The following is a 24,978-nucleotide window of genomic DNA, read 5'->3' as shown; positions in this document are numbered from 1 at the left end:
ATATACATACATATATATATATATACACACACATTAAAGATGTTCATTACATCTTTTGAATAGTAACTATAAATAAGTAAAAAGTACAATATTTTAAAAGTATAAAGCAATGGATGTACTTAAGTAAAGTACAATTGTACTCAAAGTTATATCTAAATACAAAACTTGAAGAAATGTGCTACACTATTGTGGAATAAGGTTTCATATTTATTAATAACCAAAAGCAATTTATAGTTTAAAAAAAACCTCAGTTAAATGTCTGATATTAAATGTTGGGTTTGTAGAACGTGAACTAGTTACAAGTCTGTTGTATATTTGTACGGCTCTTCTATGTTTTCTACTTGCGATTTGAAGAAAGTCCGGTCATATTAACTCAAACAACACACTCCGAGAAGTTTCATTTTTATTTGACGGAAGTTAAATTAACCACAAAGAGTTGCAGAGAGTGGTGGAATCTTTAACAAAAGTGATATTTCCTGTCATTCATTTAAAAAAAGGACAAATATTTACTGAGTGGGTTTGAGGGTTGGATCACAGCAGGGAGGAAACACAGGGGAGAGAAAACAGAGAAGACTAAAAGGGTGCGAAGTCTCCGCTTCACTTCTGTCAACTTTATCTACCTTAGCAGCAGCCCAGATTTACAGACTATTTATATTGCACCAGGTAAGTGCTCTGAATGGGAAAAAAAAGAATCACATTCAAGTTAATGACAAAAGACATACAATAGGCGACATGACCTCAGAGTGATCTATAAAGTGCCCTTTGGGTTCAATGGTGTTAGAAAAAGGATAGTGAAACAAAGAAAAAGAAAATGTCTTTGTAAGAAACGTGCTGCTTTATATTCAGTGGCAATCACAGCTTTTCTCTCAAACACCCGCGCACGCACACAGCTTCATTTTAGTGTTGTTGATCAGTAATACTTAAATTCATACATATATTTATATATAATGGAAAAAAAACAACTTAAAATGTGTTCCCCCAACCCCAGAACAATTTACAGCATTATTAACAGCAACAGGCATGAGAATATTAATATAATCATGACGCAAACGTGTCAGAGAAACTGACCCCAAAGGTTTAGTTCGCCGTTCTCGACCTCGAGACCCATTTACACGTCCAAATTACTACGATGTAGTCAAAGCAAACACACGATACGGTTTCATGCTGCTTTCATAGCGCTACAATATAAAACATTTGATTCACCACATTTGCTATCACCGTAACAAATGATATGGATTAATTAATTCCCCGACTAGCCAGAGTTACACTTCACACACCATGTCATGTCGCATTGTCAAAATAGTAAACAACAGTACAAATACGTTGAGAGTATTTTCCTGCAAGAATTATACCAATGATTTTTAAAAAAAAAATAAAATAAACAAATCTTTCATAATGACAAAAACTATTTAAAAAAAAAAATCATCATTGGGGATTATTTAACACCCCCATTCTTGAATCTTTACCAGTGGCTAATAAACAGAAAACAATATTCTACAAAAAGGCTGCAGCGGCGATTTCTGATCAAACAACATAATAGACAAAGGCTCTATGAAGGGGGTGTGGCCGATTTCCTGAAATGTGATTGGCTAGCATTCCTAAGGTAATCTGGTGTTGGTCTAAGGATTTGAGAGAGTTGTGATCATAGTGCCATCGCAGTTTCTTAGAGAAATAGTGCACGTAGGAGCCAGATTAAGGCCATGCTAAGTCCCCTCCATTGAAGGGTGCTTGAATACGGTGCTATAGTGTACATAAAGGAGCTATTGAAATGCATTAGTGTTTTCCAGCACTGTAGATTTTCACAGGACGAGGGTAGAGGGGAAAAGAAACGGCGGATAAGGGGCCAGCTCATTCATCGCTCATGCCTGTGGATAATAGATTTCAGCATTCAACAGTGCGACTCTCACGTTCTTTCCCCAGCACCTTTAAAGGAGTGACCCACCCACTGAAAAGATTTAAAGACGTAGGTGCATCGGCTCGACAAATCGCTGTACAGACTCAAGTCACCGGTGCTGTGGAAGGGGCTCACAGTCGGCCATTACAGTACAACATGCTTGCACAGAACTGCTACAGCAGCTGGTTCGATATCCCTGTGGCTTTTTGTTTTGTTTTGTTTTTGTTTTTGTTGTTGGTTGGTTGCTTGGTTGGATGCAGTCAGGTGCTGCCGTCTTAGTCGACCCCCTCGAAGCCCTGCGCGTTCTCCACAGCCATGAGGAGCTTCTCTCTCAGGTCCTCAAAGGAATCATAAGTGGGCAGATCCAAGCGGTTGAAACTGGGGAGAAAGACGTTTGACGAATTACAAAAAACTCAACATGGTATCAGGCTCCAAAATGCAAAAATAAAATGCCAAAGTACTAGCTGCTAACACGCTGGCTGCATAGCTCCATGGACAGCAATGTCGGTCGATTGATCAAACTTTGGTCCAGACTAAAATATCTCAACCACAACTTACTTTATCGGCACAAAATTTGGTAAAAACATTCATGTTCTTAATGACTTGTATGATCCCCTGACTCCTGCTATAGCGCCCACAATTTGTTTTATTGAGCCAATACTTTGTTCATGACAAAACAAACATAAGATATATTTTGTGTTTATTGCTAATTAGCAAATGGTAGCATGCTAGCATACTGAACTAAGACGCATGGTCAACTTTAATCCTCGCATCAGCATGTTAGCATTGTCACTGTGAGCATGTTAGCATTCCGACATTAGCATTAAACTCAACGAGCTGCTCTGACTAAGTGCAGCCTGAAAGCCGCCAGCTGCAGACTGTGTGTGTGTGTGTGTGTGTGTGTGTGTGTGTGTGTGTGTGGTAACATACCACGTGTGAGCTCTTGGCAACTTTTCTGGCGTTCCCCACTGCTCTATTGTGAACAGCTGAGGTCCATTAGAACCTGGCACAAAACAAAACAAAAAAGATAATTGAGACACAGTTGAGATAAAGTATAGAAATTATTTTATTAGACAAATTGAAACTCAATGACTTCAACTTCAATGATTGCCAGAGAAAGAGGAGGAAGGAGATAATTCTATGTAAATAATTGTGTGAACTGTTCTATGGTCAATGGAATGCACATGTGGGACATTTTAGCATATCTTGGTCATTCCTCATCTGTTTTATACACATTTATCTTTCTGTATGTGGACTGCGATAGTAATTCAATTCCTGGAACTGCCATTGTTGACTTGTGTCTCTGTTACAGAGAGTTCAGGCCCTGCAGTTTAAACGGATACTATTTGATTTGAAAGAACTGGTATTTATTATACAAGCAGGAAATAAAAGGAAACGAGGTTATCTGGCGAGGTAACGTACCATAAAGCTCGGCAAAGCCGTTCATGGGCACTCGTGATGTTCCCGTAACAAACTGCAGGAGTCGGATCCTTTTTTCAGCATCCATCAACAGGACGACCTGATGACAGATAAAACCTCTCTGTGACAAATAGTTCATTCATCAATTCATTTAGCAAATATCAGTCACTATATGAAACTCTCTCATTTCTACAACACAGAAAAAGACGATGAAATTATTCAAAGAAGCAACGCTTTTGTTGACGGTTAAAATCAAAGAAAAGAAAGAAAACCCGCCTAAATTCAAACAGAAGCAGTTTGAGCCAGTTCACTTAATCAAATGACATGACACTGTTGTCTGTGTGCATAAGCATGCACACACACACACACACACACACAAATTATGGCCTGTGTGTGCTGTTTGCTGTCCGAGTGTGTTAAAGCTCAAGTCAAGACAGATGATAACCAGGGCAGGCACTACTTCAGGCTCTTTCATCAGTGCAAACAAGCCTGTTCTTCCAAACAGACTTTGATCTTCAAAAGCGAGGCCAGCAAACCTGTCACAGGCTGGACGGCGGGAAAGATGACTGGAACCAACTTTTATTATGAAATATGCAGTTTCCATGACTGATATGATAAAAATGTATCTAGATAGTTTAACACAACACTGTCTGTGTGTGGGTGTATCACAGGCGTACCTTCCAGAACCACTGTATGACAGGATGGTTGGGACAGTAGCCGTTCTTGTAAACCGTGTGTTGCCTCCAGTCGTTGACGTCGACGTCACCGAGACCACACATGAGCAGCTAGGGAGAAAGAAAGTATTAACAACCATTTAAAAAGTGTGATGATGTAGAGAGATGTGATAGTCTTAGGAGAAAAGTGATTAAATAATGAATCCATACTGTACCTCCAGTTCGTTTTCATCAAAGATCTTGATCAGATCTATGAGAATGAGCTCAGTGAAGCCCTGAAAATGGAACAGAAAGAGAATTAAAACCTCACACTATAACAGCCATTTTATCACGTTTTGAAAGAAACAAATAGTCAAGGAAGAGGTTTAGACACAGAGGGCTCAGGCGAGCTAACCCACTGTCTGTGCTCACACTGCCCCCATGTGGTGACTTTATTATTGCACATAAATACCTCCAAGAAGGCGTTCATCTGCTTCTGGACTCGATTGACAAACCTCCACTGGATGACAAGGCTGTCAGAGGAAAGATCATTGACATTCATGTTGGATAATGTAGCTATATTGTATAATCATTGCTGAAAACTTGGAGCTATTCATCAGGAGAAAATGATTTGTCATGTTCTTACTCAATGTATTCCTTTTTGTTCTCGTTGGTGACCACCATGTCTGAGCCGCTGGGCTTCAGGTCGACCTGGTACGTCTGAGAAACAAAAAAACAAAGCAGGAAAAAATAAGGCCAGGACTCGCCGGAAACTAAACTAGATTACTTTACTTTACTAAAATTGGGGATTTGTAACGGATTCGTGCGTACCTGTCCAAAGTTGTCCTCGTCAATACAGAACCTGAGGTCCAGCTCAGTGGGATCATTCTCCAGGATCCACTTCAGAGAGTTGTAGTATTCACTGTCCTGCAGGGATGCAACGCAGGGCAGATTCAAATTACACACAAAGTATATTAAGTCATTCGTTGGGCTTTTATTTGTGAGACAGCACAGTTTTATTATCAGCTTTAATGGAGAACCCTTTCCCTTTTTGATCTTGTTAGTTGCTCAGTTATTGAAAAAACATTGCTGATTGCTAATATAAATAAAATAATTCCCCAAATCAAAAGCATATTCCTTAAATACATATTTCACAAAGTCTAATTTAGTGGCCCAGAATGGCAGCTTTCCCTAATAACTAATCAGTTAATAATCTGGTAGCAAAGAGATCTCACCACAGACTCCATGTCTTTAAGCGAGATCTGCTTTCCCAGCATCATCTTGTAGAAGGGTCGGATGAAAAAACCTACAGTAAGAAAGCAGAAAATAACACAGTGCTGTAACTTTGTGTGTGTAAAAAAATATAAACATCAATAAAAAATGTTGCCAAAGTGTTGAAAAAACCCATAATAACATAACAAAATATGTATTTAATACATTTTCTTTAAATATCAAAGACAGGATACAACATCAAACAGCTTACCGTCCAGAAGTTTTCCATGAAACACGGCCATTCCTGCCACACGCCCGATGAACTTGAAATAGGAGAGGTGGTCCTCGTTGCACAGGCCAGAGTTGGGATTGATTTGGAGAGTGTAGTTGTCTCTGCACAAAGGAAGAAAGTCAATTCCACCTGCACGCCACTCTTTCATTTAGAGTCATTTAGTGAAGCTGGAGTCATTATTTATCATTTTGACACTCAAAACAGCACATGGACTCTGCTGATCCTCCTGCAAAATCTGTTCTTCTATATTGTTGATCCATTACTGTTTGCGGCTGAGAGGAAATCTTCAGGTTGTTTTTTTATAGCAGATTATGTAAAACATGCCATATTTTTACCTCCTTACCATGGCAACAAAACCCTGCATGATTCACACAGACGCTGTTTCGTAAATCTGATTTTTAAAAACATTCAAATATTACATTAGATTGTTTTTGCTAAAACTGTTGTGTAACCTCAGAAGCATGGTTAAGGACAACATTTTGTAAGAGTCATCAAAGTGCTGTGATGAATAATCACGATGTGGTTTGATTTAAAAAGTTTGATGTTTTAATCAGTTTAAAGTAAACTGGCAATTACAGGAAGGGTTCATTTTTAAATGTCCTTTCATTTTCAAGAGCTTGATCTATATTTACCTTTAGTGACCTTTGCCCTACATGGCAAAAATGAGAATCAACAGAGTGATCATCTATTGACGACGGTCAATAGAAACGGAACAAAGCATACGTCAGGTTTGTTATCTTAATGCTCGCTGTATGTGGGAAGCATCTGTTCCAGGATGGCTTTTTGAATGAGAGGAAAAGTTAATCAGAGTTAAAGGAAACTTTTAACAAGTCTCATAGGGAAACAATACGGCAGCCCTGCCCCTTACTCCACGTTGTGGAAAAAGCAAACCAAGAATATGAGAGGAGAAGGATTTTTCCAAGGCTGCAAACATATAACAAGGTTCCTTTACTACGTCCTAAACCTAAACCTCTCTCCTCAGTTAGAGGCAGCTCTGGACATCAAAAGCAAGCACACACACAAACAAGCGGAGACTTACGTTGCAGAGTATTCGAACAGGCCGTAGTAAGGGTTGAACATCTCCTTCGATAAGAGGAAGAACCACTCTCTGGCCACGCCGCCGTAGTCCAGTCCTTTCTCCGACTCGAACTCGATCCACAGCCGTGCCTTCAGAACATCCGGCCTCTTCAGGGACATGATCCGACGGTACGACTCCTCAAAGATGTTGTTCCTGTGTAACTTCATCTCAAACCGGTTGGGGATGTCAGCCTGAATAGTTTACAAAGAACTCTTTAACTTTAATGCAAATAAAAACAATATTGTTTTAAATACAGGGGCGGGTTAAATTAGCGTGACCTTTGTACAAAGACATCAAAACTAATTTAGGCAATAAGGAAGTGGTGATTCTTTATTTCTTATATATCATTTTCATTTTCTACATTTTATATGCGAGTCCTTGAATGAAGCTTGAAGTTAAATGCTGAATTTCTTTTGTAACAGCGCAGAATGCCGAAAAAGTCCAGGGGGTTGATTATTTTCTTGACGCCTATTGAAGTAATTATTACATCAAAAAAATAAGACGCATCAGTTTCCTCTTTGAAAACGTCGGAGTGTTAACCCTGCTTTCTGACCTTAAACACACTCGCCCACAAGACTGAATGCTGTGTCAAAGCTAAAGTCAGCGCGAATTAATCTCAGCTCTGTCATGGTTACAGTTCACCCAAGATTCAATAAATAAATATTTAGGGAGAAAAAACAGGCAGTCGTTTTTAATTATGCGCCCCACCGACCGAGCGTTAATCACGGAAAAAACGGAGAAATGATTACAATGATTATTTAGCATACGGTAAAAATGTCAAACTCAGTCACACCGTGTCACAACAGTGTGAAGAAAGTATGTAATCAAAGCAGAATCAAAAGAGAAGAAAATTAGACTGCCTTCATGTGCAAAACGTCAGGAGGTTTCAACCAAATTCAGCTTTGTCATGAGAAAGTGCCCCCGCATGAACCCAGAGACCCAAAAAATGGCTTCTTACCGGTTTCTTCAACTTCTTCCTAAAGTAGTCGTATTTCTGCTTGAACTCTCTGGAGTAGGGAACAGCCTGCACAGACAAGAGACAACAGAACTGATCAAAGCCCTGTGAATGTTTCAACAATCAAGCTAATAAAGAGGCTTTTTGTTGAAACACCAAAACAACTAAATGGAGTGTGACTTGTGGAGGGGAGCTGGCAACATGGGAAACCGATGCTCCACAGAGTGACACGGAGGTGTTGGAGTGTTCAGTGACAACCGCAGCGACAAAAGTGATTTATCTTGATTATACAAAGACTCTGAAGATAGAGTGTGATAGATAGAACCGCAATGTTAAAGTGGAAGAGACCGTCTGAGGCAGAGAGAGGAAACTACTCACAGGTCCTGTGATAGCCGGACTCTGCAGACGAGGATCCTCCCACTGCGTGTTCTTTGTATCTGGGTGAAACAAAAACACAAATACGAAATGTGAGGGCAGAAATCAAGTCAATTGACCGAAGATAGATCAACAACACTTTAAATAATTGATTCGTTATTTAATTTATCAAGAAAAAACCTGAAACATTTTCAGGATTCAGCTTTTCAAATGCGAGAGTTTGCTGCTTTTCCCTGTTTTATATTATTGTAACTTGAATATCTTGACTGTTAGTCGGACAAAACAAGTTATTTGAAGGGGTCACATTTGACTTTTCACCATTTTGTCAAACCCTAAACAAGTAATCCAAGAAGTAATCAACAGATTAAGCAGCGATGAAAATGATTGTTAGCTGCAAGCAACTCTTATGACCAAAAATACACTGTTGCTCTACATCAAGCCATCATAAATCTTGATGCTTTGAAATCACTGTAAAAATCTGCTGCTGCACTGCAACCACTACACACTATAACAAAGGTTACTCAAGAGAAAGACGGATAAGTGACCAAATACAAGCGCGGAAGAGACAGTGGTCAGATGGAGTCGTCTTACTGTGGTCGATGTAGAAGGTGCGTCCGTCTGAGTGAACTCTTTCTTCCCATCCAGGCTAAAAAAAGAAAGAAGAAGAGTGAGAACAAGCACACAGTCGCCATTAGACTGCACTATCAAAACAGGTCATGCTCAAATAGTAATTTAAATCCATCAACTATGTTTTTCCTTTTCTTTTCTTTATGTTTGATTGAACTTGACCGACCGTCAAACGGTCCAAACACGGACTGCAAGTTCAATCACACACCACAAAAAGGAACTGAAAGGATTTTCTCGCCAATTTGAGTCGAGGCCCAAGACGTCAGCAAGACAGGGGTACGACCACAACATAAAAGGTTAATCACCACCACCAGCTCAAACCAGTACATCACCACTGACACGGTGACCACTCGGTACAGTATCACGGGCCCCATACACACACACACACACACACACACACACACACACACACACACACACACACACACACTCTTGTACGGCACCAGCACCAGCAGTCAGGCAATTAAAACAGTAGATTGAGAGCAAAGGGGTGGGGAAAGGGACCGAGTCTGACAGCGTGTCCAACAAGGTGCGCCTACAGTGTGTTGAGTTTCTACGTATGCTGCTACTGCGTGAGTGGAGAGGGCAGATTGAAAAGCTGATGACACATGCAGCATACAGACAGTTACTTCCTCTAACATACATGTGTAGCTCCTTTTGTTTCTCTCCCTCCCTCTGCCCTCCTTTATTCAACCCGGTTCCCCCTCCTTCAGGAATTCTTGCTCATTCTTCTTCTTAGCTCTCTAAAAAATGCCCGGTGCCTCGATCCACTTTCCCCGACTCGTCTATCTGTGCCTCAGACACTGATACAGGTGCAGGAAGGAGGGGGGGGGGGTAAAAAATGCTGATGAAAAAGGAAGGGAGAGGGGTATTCCATCCATGCCGGTCATGAGAGAGAAAGAGAAAAGATAGAACGAGAGAGAAAAGAAGAACAAAAAAAGAAAGCGCAAGGCTGTCTGCAGGCATTTGACCAGAATGGACCGGACCAGACAGGTAGGTAGGCAGGCAGAGGGAGGGAGGCACCAACCAACCTCCTCTGGTAGGTTCTGCCAAACAGACATGGCCAGGTGTAGAAGAAGTAGCATACATTAGATCCACCAGAACGGAGAGAAAAGAGAAAGAGGGCGAGAGAGAGAACACACACACGTGCACACAAGCCTGTGAGATGTACAAACCTATGAAGCTTTGATTATTCAACATCTACCTAAGGTAACGTTAGGCCCACTTGTTGGGGGTTCGTCTTTATTAAACACACACTAGCGCAGGTAGCAGTCTCCACCTCGTAATTATGGATTCTCACTCAGCCCCCAGACTCTGCTTTCTCATCCTCGCCAGTTACACTCTCCCACTGACACCCTCACCCTCTAACAGGACTAAAAAGGGAAATGTCTGTTACATTCTGATCAAGATGTGACATGTCTCGTCCTCTCCTTTAAATTTAATGGAGCATTGAGTTAAGATGAACTTTAGACAAAAACCACAACAAAAACATGAAAAGTCACCGATGTTCCAACAGGGTGAATAAATACCTTTTATCCCAGGGAACTAGTTACACAGTTACGGTAATCTAAAAATACTGATCTACAACACATAATAAGTATATAACGATGAGTTAATGAGTGAGTGAACAAAGCTCGAGCAATTATTGGGATCTGTGAGGATGTTGTGAGCCGGAGGTTAAATATGCAGCTGGTCTAATTGTGAGTGTCTACTTACAGGAAGAGGACCGAGTTCACCGGGCTCAATAGAGTTCTTGTTCCTCATATGGACCGGGTATTTCAACCTGGGATCCTCCTGGTTGTCCGAAGAGAGAGGGGAGGAAGGAAGAGACGCAAATGAGTTATTTTATCTATTTAGTCTTAGAAGTTGAATAAGGACTGAAGTAAGTGTCATGTCGACTTTCACACCACCAGATGTCACTATAAGATGCTGAAAGATAAACACTAACCACTGCCCTAGATTTACAAGATGTTTTGTGTGTATTTAATAACTAGAGCTGTGAAATAAATGTACAATAATAATTGTACAATTAATCATTTATAATTGTTTGTACACATTATTTTACACAACAGGTTTTAATGGTAAGAACTATGTAAATTGGTACCAGTTGTTGGGAAAATAGAGACAAAGGTGTAAGAAAGTAATTTCAGTTTGGTTGACTTTCAACTTCAAAGTTAATTTATTATTCATTCGTTATTGGAATCTTCATATACGCTGCATTGCCTGCTGACCTTGTACTTGAGTTTATGCGAGCAGTTCACTGGAACTGAAAACTATCTCTTTCATTCCGTCTAATTATCACCAAATAACACGGTCCATTCCCTGGGAACTTGGAAGGAAATTACGGCCCCTCTAAAATAAAGCTTTACCCTTCAGTCATTCAAATTTGACTGCAGCCTGTTACCACAGTGCTTTAGCTCACCCAGGTGGTGATTCTGCTGTTGTGGTCGATGAAGAAAGGCCGTCCATTGGGGGCTATCCTCATCTCCCAGCCCGGGGGCAGGAAGCTCTGCTGTGTCTTAGGTTGGGACTTGGGGGAGCTGTAGGGGGACAGCTGGGGGGACTGCGGGTTGGACAACGTGTCCTTCACAGCCCTCCGCACCTGGATGTTGTTGGCTCCCTGGAACCAAAATGAAAAAATTAGGCGAATTAAGCGAAATATTATGACATCCATTGTGACTGAAAAGGGGACGACAGACAGCATGAAACTAAATAGCACTGATCCTTTGAAAAACAACAGACAACAAAAAGGATGGAAACCAGTCTGCCTTAGTGTTCAGTTAGAAACTGAATAAGAATAAAAAAAACTATCATTTTTCCATTAACATGTATAGAGGGTGGGAGCAAATCAGCACCCACACTGCGTACTCTGTCGGCCTGTCAAGTTGTCAGTCTAAATGTCAAATCAAAAAAAATTCTACAGATCTCAGCCTTTTCTCCCCAGATGTTGCTTCTGAGGCTTCATGTTACAATAACAACATTTTTGTAGATTTTCTCACCTTTAGTTCCCCTGGAAAATAAAAAAGCACTGATGATCATTTACTAAAAACTCTTTGTGAATCTATTTCTGGTCAAAAATAGAGACCGTGGTCACATAATACCACTCATCCAGAGACCACGTATCAACAGAAGACATACCATCCCTAGCATCCGAAAACTTACTAAAGAAACTTTAAATCGACTCAAGCTGCTCAGGTTAATGAGTGTTCCCACTTCACATCATTCCTTTGACGGCGATTATCATCGACTCATCTGATTTTTAGCAAGGGAATCGACCGCATTAATTAATCCTCAGACCTCCCACCTCCAGAAAGTTGTAATAACAACTTCCTACATCGAGTGCTTCGCTTCCTTTTACCTCCACGAGGCCTTGTTAAAACGCAGACACACAACTTAATTAAACCTTCTTCAGGTCCGTTCCCCTGGTAGTAGCACAGAGTCAAAATATTAAATGCAGGTCAAAACAAGACAGTCTGTTTGTGTGGCCTATTTATAGCTACACTGCATACTTCAAGTTAAAATTCAATTAGCATAGTTGATAAATGTGCAATAAGTAATTAAACCAAAAGTTTCACACGTTTTCGAAATGTCAGCATGCTTTTAATAAGCTGCAATTGCATGTTCACCCACATAACAACACAACATTCCCAACAGAAACACGCATCAAAACACACAGTTATGATGAGAGCATGAAATACGATACGTCCAACCAAATCCAACTACAAACAGAGAGTTTTAGGACCAAGTTAGCTATTTATATAATGCCTTAAAAAACGTTGCCTGCTCAAGCCGAAACAAAAAGTGGCTCTACAGTTATTCCCTGTAGAGTCGTGTGGCTAACACATTAACCACCCATGCTGTCTGATTATTAAACCCTCTGACCAATAAGTAAGAAACTCAGCCTTGTCCTCTGGTGGGACAAGAGGAGGCAGACTCTGGTGTTCAAACATAGTCAAATCTGATGGACAATGTCTCCCAGTGTGCCGGGAAAATTGTTTTGTTGCAGCCGTTTACATTTCTCCTGATGTAAATTCAAAAAGAATGCACCACTGTTTTTGTTTTGTTTTGTCATTGTTGTGCAACTCTGTGTTGCATAATTACAATGAATTATCCTTGAATCATTTACTGGTCATTCCCACTTAGATTCTTTAAGATCAGTGATTATTTAGGGTAAGTTAACAAAGTTCCACTCTTTTACAAAACAACGCAAATATTTAACCCGCCCACTACATGAGGCTGAGCCAAACACCTCAAATGTAGAGCAGCTGCTCCACAGTAAAAAGCCCTCCACTGATGTCTGCTTGCTCCATTGCTTTCTTTCATTGATTAAAGGTGGCGTGAACACGTAGTTGTACACTGCAGCTCCGACAAAGCACAGCAAAATGAAAGCGGCAGCACTAAATGTCTGATGTCTCGGATTTAGCGAGTGTTGACTGTGGAAGTCCATATCTCAATAGATTGTAAAATGTGTAACCACTTGTGTTAAATAGGGATAGGTTTCTTAAATGCTCTTTTAAAAAAAAAAAAAGTATTCACAAAGGATGCCATGCTATAAAAAAGTGTTACTAAACTGGCCTCTGGATTTAGTTTCCATGATCAATATTATTGATTTGGATATCCCCAGTTTTGCTTTAGCAAATTACAACAATTACTTGGGACCTGTGATCAATTCAAATCATTTATTCATCCAGCAGTAACTGAATCTACCATCTTGGATTACCGTTACTGCTTTAAAACACACGGTGCTGCAGAATGAAATGCTGACTGCGTCAAGAGTGCATATTGTTCACGACAAACTCATCATCATGAATGACAAAGCTGCAGTAAAGCTCTGACCATTTCACGTGACTGTTCAGTGTTTAACGGAGATCTGTTTTAGCACTCTGTCATCGGCTCATTACCCATTGAAGATGACGGGGGGGAAAAAAGGAATGAAATGAAATCATCCTCAACGGAGAGATGAGAAGAAAAGATCAGTTAAATGATGTGATTAACATTTCCATGGGATCGTTAGGAGATGAAGAGAGAGAAAAGCAGCATGAAGACAGAATCAACCTGAAAGAAGGTGAGATGACAAAAGAAGGATTGATGGGTGAGGATGAGGTCATCTTTAAAGGGATGGAAATGAAGGATTGCGTGACTATGAAGTCTGGGTAAAGATTGGAGGGTCTTTGGGGTGTGAGAAGAGGAAAATGATATGGGGGAGCGGGACGGTACAGGGGACTCATTCTCACCTCCAGGGGGGTGGAAAGGGTGACAGTAGGGGAGCTGAGGCTACGAGCTCGTCGGACTTGGGGCTCATGGAGGTGGTTGTTGGAGGCATTGGAGGACGAGGAGGGGGTGGATGCGGGCGCCAGGGCAGAGGCTCCTCCTGATTCTGCTGCTGCTGCTGCTGCTGCTGTTGAGGTGCTGGCTCCGTCGTCAGTCAGCTGTCAGTGAGAATAGCACTTTTGAGGTTAAGTGGGGTAGGAATAAGGTACGCAACGCTGTATGCGAAATAACAAAACTTGTTCTGGTAATCCATGCTCTCAGAAGATGCTTTTCTCACAAGGAAATGAGAACACAAACAGTTGAAACAGTTAAAATATAACGATTAAGATTATGCATCTGAATAGAAAACGGGGACAAAGGCCTGGGATCAGTAACATAATGTACTGGAAAAATGAAAGTTAGTGTTACTTACAGCCCTAACCCAAAGCGGCTGGTACATACATTTACAATGAGCCACAACTATGTACAAAAAACAAAGCAATGCTACGATATTGGTACGTAAATCATTTGGTAGCATTATAACGAAAACAGATGAGTATCAGAGAATGAGAAGGCCACGTGATGAAAGACAACAGATGAACACGTAGAATATAACGCCGGTGTTCTGATAAAAGCAGAAATACAAAGGATGAAATTCAAAGAGGAGAGGCATTAAGCGTACACCCAGTCCCATGTAGCAGTCTCTCCCTGAACTCAGACCACATTTGCGGACAGAGAGACAGGGGGAAGACAAGTGGAAAAACAGGGTAGAAATAGGAAGAGGGAGGGAAAAGTGGTAGTTGCAGTTCCATGCCAGGGTTTGGAGAAGGAGGGACTAATACAGAGCTGCATCCAGAGAATCAAACAAAGTGCTAGACAAGAGGAGGAAGACATTCAATACGGCTGGACAGAGGAGGAAACCGGGCAGAGAGAAAGACAGAAAAAGGAGACTGAGGTTGCAAAGTCGCGTCTCTTTCGGTCAATCTTTATGGCTACACAGAGGAGAAACACGGAGGGGGGGGGGGGAATAGAGGAAGAGGTCCGACACACGGGTGGCCAAGGAAAGGTCCAGTCCCATGCATAGAGTCCAGCTCAGCCTTCAGCCCTGCTGTACCTGCACAATTGGCCTAGTCCACGTAGTGGTGCGGCTGTTATGGTTGACGAAATAAGTTCTTCCCTTGCCGTCCTTCCTCTCCTCCCATCCAGGGGGCAGGCCAGGGGTGGTCAAGGCGTAAGCAGTCGCCGAGGGAGACTGGCCGAGTGTAGGGAAAGAGCAAAGCAAAGACAACTAATCAGTACAGGCTGGTATGCGCAAGGACATGAGGAGGAAAAAGAAATATTAAAATCAAAGGTTATCTTTCTTTCTCCACATCTATTGAGGGCTTTAAAATCATTTCCCATTCCAGCTGCACAGTGACAGAAAGATTTCAGGAAGATCATGTGACAAAAGAAGATTTTTAAACTTTAAAACGGGAAAGGTTAGTGACTGCGTTTGACGTGAACCTTCACCTACAAAAAAACAACAATGAAACACAGTCGTATTAAACTAAACACCACATGGGGAAGGTAGTGGAACATTACTACTTTACGGAGTGAACTATTAACCATCTGTCGCATTAGGATTAAGTAATGGTGGCGGTGTCCAGAAATGCCTGCGCAAAGACGGCACCACTGAACATTGGACACCAGAGACGCCCCGAGCTGAACCGAGCATATTTAAATGGGTCGGTATCAGCTGATCAAAATGTTCCTTTCTTTCTTAGTGTGTGCACTCGAGTGACTCCGAGTTGAGACACTGAGGATCTGTCTACAAACCCAAGTGTCCAACAGAGTGATACGTCTCCTCTCGAGTGGACTGCGTCATGATGTCTCTAGTTAAGCTTTCACTCATATCATATCAATATGTTTTAACGGCAGCATTTGGAAGCAGCTCTTGAAAAGTAAGGTGTGTCACATAAAGAGGTTTACAGCTGTTGCATCAATGTCTCTGATACATATTTTATCAACATTTAAGTATTAGATCAGACTGTAATATTAAAAGACTTTGATCGGGGCCGAATAAAACTTTGATCCAAACATTACTATTGGACACATTATATAATGCTGCTTTATGGCTTGTTATCAGCGGTTGATCAGTGACATTACTTTATAGTGACTACCAGGAGACAACACACTTCCGCGCACACACACACACACACAAATGTTCCACTGTATTCAACATATACAGCAACTTTGGGACAACTGCTGATCTAAATTCAACATGTCATAACATCACCAGTAACAGAACTAAATAAAGACGGATTAATTTGGCTGTGGATGGCTTCATCAGCTGACTGTTTCCTGCCAGCAAGGATGAACATTTTAATGAACGTACACACAAAGTTCTTCATCTTCGCCGATGAGGTTGTGTTTTTCCGTTGGTTTGTTTGTTCGTCAGCAGGGTAATGGAAAAACTACGAGCCTGATTTCACGAAACGCCTTGGAGGAGGTCTGCGCTCTCCGAGTGCCCTTCTCGTTTTTTATGCATTATGTATCATGGAAATGTCTCGTATTATACGGAAAAAAAAAGTGTGATGCGATGCGTTCTTGGATAACAAATAACTGAAAATCATTATGTGGCCTTCTGCCCCAGTGCAAGATCGTATCAAAGTGCTTCACAGAACTAGTCAGGGGATACAAACAGCCCATCGTACGTGGTGTATGGGAACTACGAGTCATACGACTGATAGAGTTTAAACTGTTTATTAACTGAGATATTACCATAGACTCCTCACCACCTGAGACTGTTTGAGCTCTTGTTCTTCTGGTCTGGGAACCCTGCTGGTGGTAGACAACAGGGGAAGATGGTCTTTAGTTCACATTAGGTTAGGTTTTAAATGGAAATAATGGGGCAAGGTGTGTGGGGCAGTGGTGAAGGTCAAGTGAGGGGAAACTGAATGCACAAAGGGGGTGAATTAATTCTTAAAGGAGGCAAGGAGTGAGAGAAGAGATTCATCCACTGAAGCATACAAGCTGTGAGGTTGACAGTAGCAGGAAGGAGCACAATTCATTTGGAAATAACTGCAAGTTTTGATTGGTTAACGTGTTTACACAACATGTGAGTGAGGGGAACTTTTAGCAGTGTGCTTTCAGTAACTTTTGATATTAAGACAGACAAAGAAAAAGACATTGATTATATTCCCTGAACAATAAATATAATCCCCAGCATATAATGCAGCATCTTTCATCTCAACCCAAGTGGAAAATGATGTTTATGCTACAGAAACACCAGTCCTGCATGCTGAAAACCATAGAGCAGTGAAAGTGAATTACTGTGCTGAACTTCACAGAAAGTTCAGAAAAAGGAGTTTGAATTCTCAGACATGAACTGTAAGAAAATGATCAAATGCAGGAAAATAGAAAATAAATTGTTGTTTCATCTAAGCAATCCAAAAGTTAAGTAAGATGACAATATCAGTGTAGTTCATCCAGCAGACACTGGATGTGGTTTTGCTTATTGTAAGTCTTAAATAACCTGGAAGTCCTGATAACGTGATTTGCATTCACAGTTGCATCATCGTCAGCTCTATAACCAACTCTATAACAGTGAATTACCTTTTTACTACAGTGAAGAATGAACTTTACCCTTTAAGGTTAACTAACCTGTATTCACAAGTGGAGGCTACCTTTATCCAAGAGGCTGTACAAACAGCACCCATCCACCTACATACACATTTAATATCATTCGGAACTGTAGTTAACCTTCCCCAAGTCCTCGCACTAATACATGCTGATTATATTTCCCCTTTGATGGCTTCCTAATGAGCCTCTTGTTCTCCAGTCCTTAGAAACTTGTCATTTAAAGGAAAAGGGTGACATTATCACCTGATCTTTTCATTGGCTTGACAATAGCAAGCTCACTGCTGTGACTCAGCCGTGTGACAAACATCTGACTCGGATCTTGAGACAGTTTGTTCGAGCTGAATCCACACTGATGCCATGACTCAGGACTCTATTGGGGAACGTTTGATCTGACGTGGTGCTCTCCTTAATCTCCCTGGCCAGTGGTTTCTACTGGAATGGTCATACTGCTGGCGCACAGCTGTAAACGCCAACATTTCTACAACACATTAAATATAACGGCGAGTGAATCACAAAGAGCAGTAGAGGAAGAGGTGTGGTAATCCTACGGAGGCAAGAAGAAAAAAGAGGGAACAGTAAAATCAAAGAAGCATAGAGAGCAGGACGGAAAAGGTGAGGAGGAAGGAGGGCGAAGAGGACATTTCAAACGCAAGGAGGAGCAGAGAAGGTGATTTGATGTGCACTGAGACATGCCAAGGAAAGGGAGGAAGTCAAGGAAGCAAAAGAAGAAGATGTAGGTTATATGTACCATAAGAGGAGGAGGAGCCTGGGTCTGATCGCTGACACCGTCCGTCATACTTGAGGATCGGAGTCTGTTTGATAGCTGGCTCTGTTAAGAAATAAATAAGCGGTCACTCGAATATCTGAAACAAAAAGACCTGCCTACATTTACACCACTCAGCCATTTAAATGTGGAGTGATTGAGGTTGTGACTACTAGAAATTGCAGTCTCACCAGAGCAGAGCTGGGCCCTGGCACTTCGCCGTTGGTGTCGGCAGTGAGTGACAGCCTCAGATTTAAATCCTCAGAAAACTCCTGGCTGACGGGTGTTGGCGGTAGTTGTGGTGTCAAGGCGGAGGAAGGGCCGGGCTGGGACTGGGCCAGGCTGTCGTTAGGATCCTCTTCTGTGATGAGCTCCCAGGACTACGAGACGCAGTCGTGAAACAATAACAACATTCAGTGACCTTATCGCCTGAGACAGCTGTGGCTCAGTGTGCGTATGTATGTGTATGTGTGTGTGTGTGTGTGTGTATTCTGCGCGCTCACATTGTCCATGTCCCTCGGCTCCATGTGCTCGTTCTCTAGGTCTTCACTGATGTGGCGCCTCGAACGGAAAACACGGTGTGCTTCCTGATTGATCTGCCGCTGTTGATTGTCACTCTCAGTCTCTGAAATCACATCGCTGAAGGAGAAGAAGAAGAAGTTATTTCATACAGAAGAAAGTGAAAATGGCCGCTAAGAAATAAGTATGTCTGTACCGAATCTCTCTCTTTTTAAATTATATTCAAAGCTTCTATTGAGGATTTCAAATGAAGCTGTCGTCATCACCCTAATAAATATAACTTGTCAGTTTTTCCTCTTTGTGTGCGGCAAGCGGGACAGCAGTGAAAATGTTGTTTTTAAAAGGCTAAATGCCAACAAATGTGGTTTGAAGCAGAATGTTCTGTTCGATAAAAACATGTTGTGAAATGGAAACATCTATTTTAAAGCTGAGAACATAAGGAGAGCGATCAGGCGTACATGTTGGAGGGCCGTTTCCACTGTGTATTGCGTTTGTTGTGGTTGACATAGTAGGTGCGTCCCAGGTTGTCCACCTTCTCTTCCCAGCCAGGGGGCAAAGGAGGAAGCAGCTGCTGGGGCCGCTGGGAGCCCGAGTCCGCAGACTCATCCCAACCCTGAAAGAGAAAGTTCAGATTGTTTGACATGAGGCAGTGTGAGTAACTCTCTGGCAGCCCGAGGTCACGGATATCCCAGTGAGCTGACAGCTTGTCAGACACACATGAACATCCAATTCAAGAGGGGATTCAAGGATGGAAATACATTAAAGATGTCCGATTCACTTGTGACTGGTTAAAACTTGTTGCTGGGTTGCGGTTCTAAAATGTTTTTCTTAGCATTTACTGGTGTTTGTTTTTGTTTGACAAGCCGCCAGCTGGGTGGGATAACTCCGACCATAAGATCTTAGACTCAGCAAATGTGCATCAATATCAATATCACGACCAGTGTTGACAAATCTGAAGTAAAGAAGTAGATAAGAATCTAAGGAATGAAAATAAAAGATTTTTCACAGCAAGAGCCGGTAGTAAAAGGTGGTTAACAGAGTGGCATTCAAATTGTTATACTTTTGCTGCTAAATGGCAGCTTATTTTTTAAGCCTTTCACTGTCTGAAATGTGTAGCTCCTCTCCAGCCCTCTTTGATAATCCACACTTGAACACACAAGAGCACACATGAAGTAAAAGAGAAGCTCCTATTTCTCCAAATAACAGGCAGTAGTGTAAATGGGTTTTCCATACCCTGACCTGGAAAAGACTTTCACCAAATTCTGGCAGCAAGATGCTGCTCAAATTCTTAGAGAAAAGAATAAAAAGAGGAGTCTTCCTTTGTCCTCTAACTCTGAGTAAAAAAAACACACATTCCTATTGGTTCAAATTAGGACACTCACTTTCATCTTTAAGTGTGTTTTCTTTGTGTGGAAGGAAGAAATAAAACTAGATTCTGGTTTGGCTTCAGGTTGTTATGAACAAGACGGTCAAAAAAAAAAAAAAAAAAAAAAAAAAAGACCTTACCTCAGCCTCCTCCCTTATCTCCCCAGCCTCCTCCTCTGGTCCTCCTTGTTTGGGCAGATAAGCCATCTTCAGACGCAGGTAACCCTTCACCCTGGACTTGTGACTAGAAGGAGACCATCAGCAAAAACAGACTCGTGTCAAAACAGCACATCAAAAACCATGTGGCCTGCAAACCTCAGAGCCTCTAGTAGGATAACGCTTCGAAATGCAGGGGGGGGGGGGGGGGTTCCAAACTATTAGCACCAGATGGTCTTTCACACTCAGTGCTCAACTGACCGTCACATGAACTTACTGCACCGGTAGCACTGTTGCAAACCATGATTAAAGTAACTCAATGTCTAATTGCTAATGGGGGGGGGGGGGGGGGAATTAGATAATTCAACCGAAGAAGTTTACTGGTATATAAGCTACTGGGCTGGCTATTCCTAAATTACTGGTTCACTGTTTACTCGTCACATGCAGCAGAAACTGACCTTCTGGGCCGCAACAGGAAGTCTTTAAATGTGTACGGCCGCTCCATAGCAGGGTCCTCCGTCTGCAAATTAAAAAGGAGGCGTTTGTTGACAGTAATCAATCGACCGCACATGCAAATTACACATGTTGGACAAAATATCAAGTGTCATGAGTTTACAGCACGGCTGCAACCCTCTGCCCAGCCATCCCGGGATCATTATGCAACAGTGAGCTTCTCCTGTTACATGTTGAACAGCAGAAAGGTCTTTCGTAATCCCACTACTCTCTGACGGGGCCTAAACCAGTCCACACTGGCTGCTCACCACATACTGCTCTACGACGTACGATCTTCAACGCAAAAAAAATAATAAAAAAAGAGATGTGGTGAAGCTGTCTGTCACATCCTTAGACATTAAGGATTTATATCAAGTTTTGTAAATAATGCATCCACATAACTGTTAGAAAACATTGCTGTTAAAAGCCTGAAGCCACATCCACTCCGTTGTATGTGTTAATAGTGCAAAACAGGGCTAGGTACATGAACTGGCACTGTCATATGATGCATGAATAAGGTTTTAAGTAAGTTCAAGCTTCCATCAGGCAAATGCAGCTACCAGATTGCTTAAAATGAGTCAAGATGGCCGACCGGATTAATAAAAAGTGAAAGCGGAGATGCTGGTAAAGAAAAAAGGTGATGATTAAAGTTACAAAACACACATAAAACACAGATCCCACCATTGAAACGAGCAGTAGCAGCTTATTCATGCTCGGTTTATTTATTTAATGGCGAAATCCAAACCAAATAATCTCTATCCGGTCCACTGACTTCATCTCTCAAAATGACTCAGCTGAGGCTTTTATCTGCTGCTAATTTCCTGGACCTATGGGAGTCGAATAGGACATTAATAATTAACCCACACACCTTTTACTGATATGCTTTTAAGGTTCACAACTCAGACAGAACTTCAGAGAGCCTCAGCTGAGTACAAGGGGTGAGAATGATTTGCAGGTCTATTTGAGTTTCAGGTCCTGTTCACTTACATCAAACCTAAAACTGTAAAAACTCTGCACGCTATTGTTTTTCGAAAGGCCTTCATCTCACAGTGAGTGTGCAAATTTGACGAGTGTAGCTTTTTCCATTTGGTTCTGATGGTAGCCCGCCCTCAGGACAGCCACCTCTGTTTATATTCCAGAGACAGCCCGCTTTCCATTTGGAGGAGTCGGCTGTTTGATCAAAACAAGGCTGCTGCTTGTGTGAGGCTGGCACTTTCTCACACTCAAGACACACACACACTCTTTGCCTGACCTTCAGAGGTTAATCAGGCAGAGCCAAATTGAAGATAAGAAACAGCTGAGTATTTAGTCTGGTCACACACACACACACAGAGACAGATGCAAATAACTCACCGGCAAATGACTGAGAGGAACATCAACCTGTCCCAGGAAATCATCTCTAGTCTAGAGGGGGGAGAAAAACAAGAAGGTAACCTTCAGCAGCATAGTTTTAGGAGTAACAGCTTTTTGAGTGCGTCTGGGGAATACCAAAATTCCCAGCAGGGGAAGAGAGAGGAAAAAACACAATGTTGAGGCGAATTACCTAATGCACCACAAGGTCCAGCAGCACTTTGTGTTTATTTGAGTGAAAAGGAGGCAAAGATTTTCATTTCATGGACGGCCCCTTCCAGAAATAACCTCTAGCCTTTTTTTAATGAACACCTATAAGTGGTCTGAAAATCTCAGAGTGCAATTATATTTAAGCAATTTCTACCACAATGCAATATTTGCTCTAGTTTGTTGTGGCTTGTTAGGTCGACAAAATCGTCTCTACCAATCAGATTTCGACAGGTGTCCATTGCAGAAGGCTCAGTGTTAGGTTTTATTTATGGACGGGCCTTTGGTATCATTTCATAGGAGAAGAACCTGTGAACCCAGCGAGGAAAAACAACACCCACTGCCACCAGATTGAAGCCAAGTCAGTCAAGACAGAGGGAGAGAAGGATAGAGGCAACGACAGGGGGAGAACCGGGGAAGGTTTGCGTTTCAGATTCAAGTAGCCCGTTGATCTGTTCTGAGAGGAACAGGGGGAGATTGAGCTGCACAGCAGCAGCCCCCACGGGGAGCAATGATTACCTGTGTGAGATGGAAAATGCCATTCTTGGAAGTAGCCTGTGTGTGGGACACAACGGATTGAGACAACAGGCGTTAAACTAACAATGATGTTTGTGTGTAGACACTGGTTTGACAGGAAAGGCTGAGTTGAAACAATGCTCGTCACTTTAATTAGTCCAGCGTTTCTCTCTTTGACTTATTGGTCCACGGAATAAAATATCAACGCTGTGGCATCTGTAGAAGTCGCTTCACTGCTGCACAAAAGTAGTACAGTCATAAAAGTTCCAGTTGAACTTTTAAGTGTGGGGAACCCTGTATAGCAACTTGACTTGACAATGAAATATAATGAGATTTCTGGTCCCTTTTTAACTTTGAAAAAAATGTGCGTATGACAAAAAAAAGTTCTTAAATCTCATCAAATATAGTTCAGATCAGAAATTTGTAGTAAAAGAACAAGAAAAAGATAAGCTGGTGCGAGGTTAAACACAGATATCACACTGGTTTATTGTGATCATCAGAAGGAGAGGCTAAAGCAGTCTACCTGTGGGCTCCCACCACAGTTAACAGACCTGCAATTCAATGGTGAAAGGGTACAAATGAGTCACATTAATGTCACATAAACAGACATGTGTGAATGCATTTGTACTCTCTCTCAAACACAAACAAATCCACACTCTCTCTCAAACACAAACAAATCCACACTGAACTATTTCTTCTTGGAAAAGCCACAGCCACTACTGTTTAAGTTACAGTAGTGTCTGCTTTCATTTCCCAAAGCAACTACACAACTACTTTACTTCTTGCATAACCCCAAAGTAATTCAAAACAGCGGATCACGAGGTTCATCTGAACTTGGAGAGAGCAACAAAAAGCAACCTGGACCACAGCATGAGTCTGATAGTATTACACTCTTTCACATGCGTTGGACCTGCAACCTACAATGTGAATTGTTGTGCTTTATAAATAAAGTTTAGAATAACAATAAATGCTGCAGAGATTTTACTAACCAGCCAAGACTTTCGGCACTGATGAGTCACCGTGAGCATTTAACCCTTACCTGCAAATTACACTTATTAACTTGCTTGAGCCTATGAAACATGTGGTACTCTGGCTTGTAACCTATGAGTATCCCATGTACTCGTGGCTGTTTTTTGATTTTTAATCTGTCCATAACAATAACAAGCATTTTAAGCTGTGGGTACGTGTAAGCAGAGGGATATAATTGCAGAGTCATCAAAGGGTCACAGTTGAGCCTGCAGCTGCCTCCCAGGGCCAGGTTACACTCTGAGAGGGAGGGTGCTGCTGACGACCAACAGAAGGAGGGAGGAAGAGTGAAGGAGGCAGATGATGGATCGTAAAACGAGCTCAAAAAAAAGTTTGAGATTAAGACAGAAGCAGGTCAGGTTCATTCACCTCATCTCACTTACAGAGAGGTTTGGGGTTTTATAATCCCGTCTGTGAGATTTCTGCTGCCACCCCAGTACAACGGAGGGGAATGCAATTCCAATTGTGCCACAGCATTGAAGAATTAAATTAAAAATATTGAGGGGAGCGACATTAATTTCCAGAAACAATATCCCTGTAACTCTAAGAGAATCCGCAGAGCACATAGACATTTTTTACCTACAGTATGTAAACTAACAAAGATGACGGAGCCAGCGGAGGGTGTTAATATTTAGAGAAGATTGAAGCAGTGAATATATGAGAGAAAAAAAGAGACAAATTTGAGAAACAAAACTCAATTCGGTATGATGTTTTCTTCTGAATAGGCCCAATTCACAGCAATGTTTCTACAAAGTCTGGATGCTTATGATAATATAGTGATTCTGGGCTAAAATCAAGAGTATTTCCTTCTGGCTAAGTCTAATTTGATTCGGTCAGCCACAGCGGGCATAATGCATGGCAAGCAGCGGCTTCTATAATGTGATTAGGTTGATCCAATGATGTGCTTCATTGACGAAAACATTTTTTTTGTCCCTTTAATCTCAGAGAATTCGATTTTTTTTAAAGTAAATTGATACCTCTTTTTGCCCCAATATGCTGTCTTGGTATTGGACCTGATCAAATAAAACTAAAACTATCAGTATGCCTGGATAACACAAGAGCTAAGTGAGAGCAAAAGAAATTTGGGTGAACCAATCCTTTAGGACAGTAGTCTTAAGTAATCAGAATTGGCAATGCCAACTGTAGCCGTACTCAACTGGCATGAATATGTATGAATGAATGAATGAATGAATATATATATACATATA

At 41.6% G+C, this 24,978-nt stretch overlaps 1 protein-coding gene across 7 annotated transcripts in view; it reads right to left on the bottom strand.

Moving 5' to 3' along the window:
* Positions 1 to 390: 390 nt before the first annotated feature.
* Positions 391 to 24,978, bottom strand: part of nedd4l (NEDD4 like E3 ubiquitin protein ligase) — a 53,214-nt gene continuing 28,626 nt past the window's right edge. For 2 of the 7 annotated variants that reach the window (XM_031859931.1, XM_031859926.1), the window contains 28 exons: positions 22,748 to 22,783; positions 22,025 to 22,075; positions 20,638 to 20,699; positions 20,165 to 20,267; positions 19,117 to 19,271; positions 18,643 to 18,778; positions 18,331 to 18,519; positions 18,125 to 18,205; positions 16,516 to 16,575; positions 14,870 to 15,007; positions 13,740 to 13,934; positions 10,928 to 11,125; positions 10,222 to 10,299; positions 9,537 to 9,551; positions 8,470 to 8,524; positions 7,882 to 7,940; positions 7,507 to 7,572; positions 6,510 to 6,739; positions 5,450 to 5,571; positions 5,202 to 5,272; positions 4,798 to 4,893; positions 4,613 to 4,686; positions 4,439 to 4,499; positions 4,203 to 4,262; positions 3,991 to 4,098; positions 3,317 to 3,413; positions 2,825 to 2,897; positions 391 to 2,272 (listed from right to left, as the gene is read on the bottom strand). In XM_031859931.1, the coding sequence (XP_031715791.1) occupies positions 2,170 to 2,272; positions 2,825 to 2,897; positions 3,317 to 3,413; positions 3,991 to 4,098; positions 4,203 to 4,262; positions 4,439 to 4,499; positions 4,613 to 4,686; positions 4,798 to 4,893; positions 5,202 to 5,272; positions 5,450 to 5,571; positions 6,510 to 6,739; positions 7,507 to 7,572; positions 7,882 to 7,940; positions 8,470 to 8,524; positions 9,537 to 9,551; positions 10,222 to 10,299; positions 10,928 to 11,125; positions 13,740 to 13,934; positions 14,870 to 15,007; positions 16,516 to 16,575; positions 18,125 to 18,205; positions 18,331 to 18,519; positions 18,643 to 18,778; positions 19,117 to 19,271; positions 20,165 to 20,267; positions 20,638 to 20,699; positions 22,025 to 22,075; positions 22,748 to 22,783 (2,772 nt within the window). In that variant the 3' untranslated portion in view covers positions 391 to 2,169. The remainder of the gene's footprint in view (positions 2,273 to 2,824; positions 2,898 to 3,316; positions 3,414 to 3,990; positions 4,099 to 4,202; positions 4,263 to 4,438; positions 4,500 to 4,612; positions 4,687 to 4,797; positions 4,894 to 5,201; positions 5,273 to 5,449; positions 5,572 to 6,509; positions 6,740 to 7,506; positions 7,573 to 7,881; positions 7,941 to 8,469; positions 8,525 to 9,536; positions 9,552 to 10,221; positions 10,300 to 10,927; positions 11,126 to 13,739; positions 13,935 to 14,869; positions 15,008 to 16,515; positions 16,576 to 18,124; positions 18,206 to 18,330; positions 18,520 to 18,642; positions 18,779 to 19,116; positions 19,272 to 20,164; positions 20,268 to 20,637; positions 20,700 to 22,024; positions 22,076 to 22,747; positions 22,784 to 24,978) is intronic. The other 5 variants (XM_031859932.1, XM_031859929.1, XM_031859927.1 and 2 more) reach the window with 4 other exon arrangements.

The sequence above is a fragment of the Anarrhichthys ocellatus genome, unplaced genomic scaffold, assembly GCF_004355925.1.
Source record: "Anarrhichthys ocellatus isolate YVR2014 unplaced genomic scaffold, GSC_Weel_1.0 scaffold23, whole genome shotgun sequence".
Taxonomy (NCBI): Eukaryota; Metazoa; Chordata; class Actinopteri; order Perciformes; family Anarhichadidae; genus Anarrhichthys; species Anarrhichthys ocellatus.
This window is presented reverse-complemented; position numbering and strand designations above follow the sequence as displayed.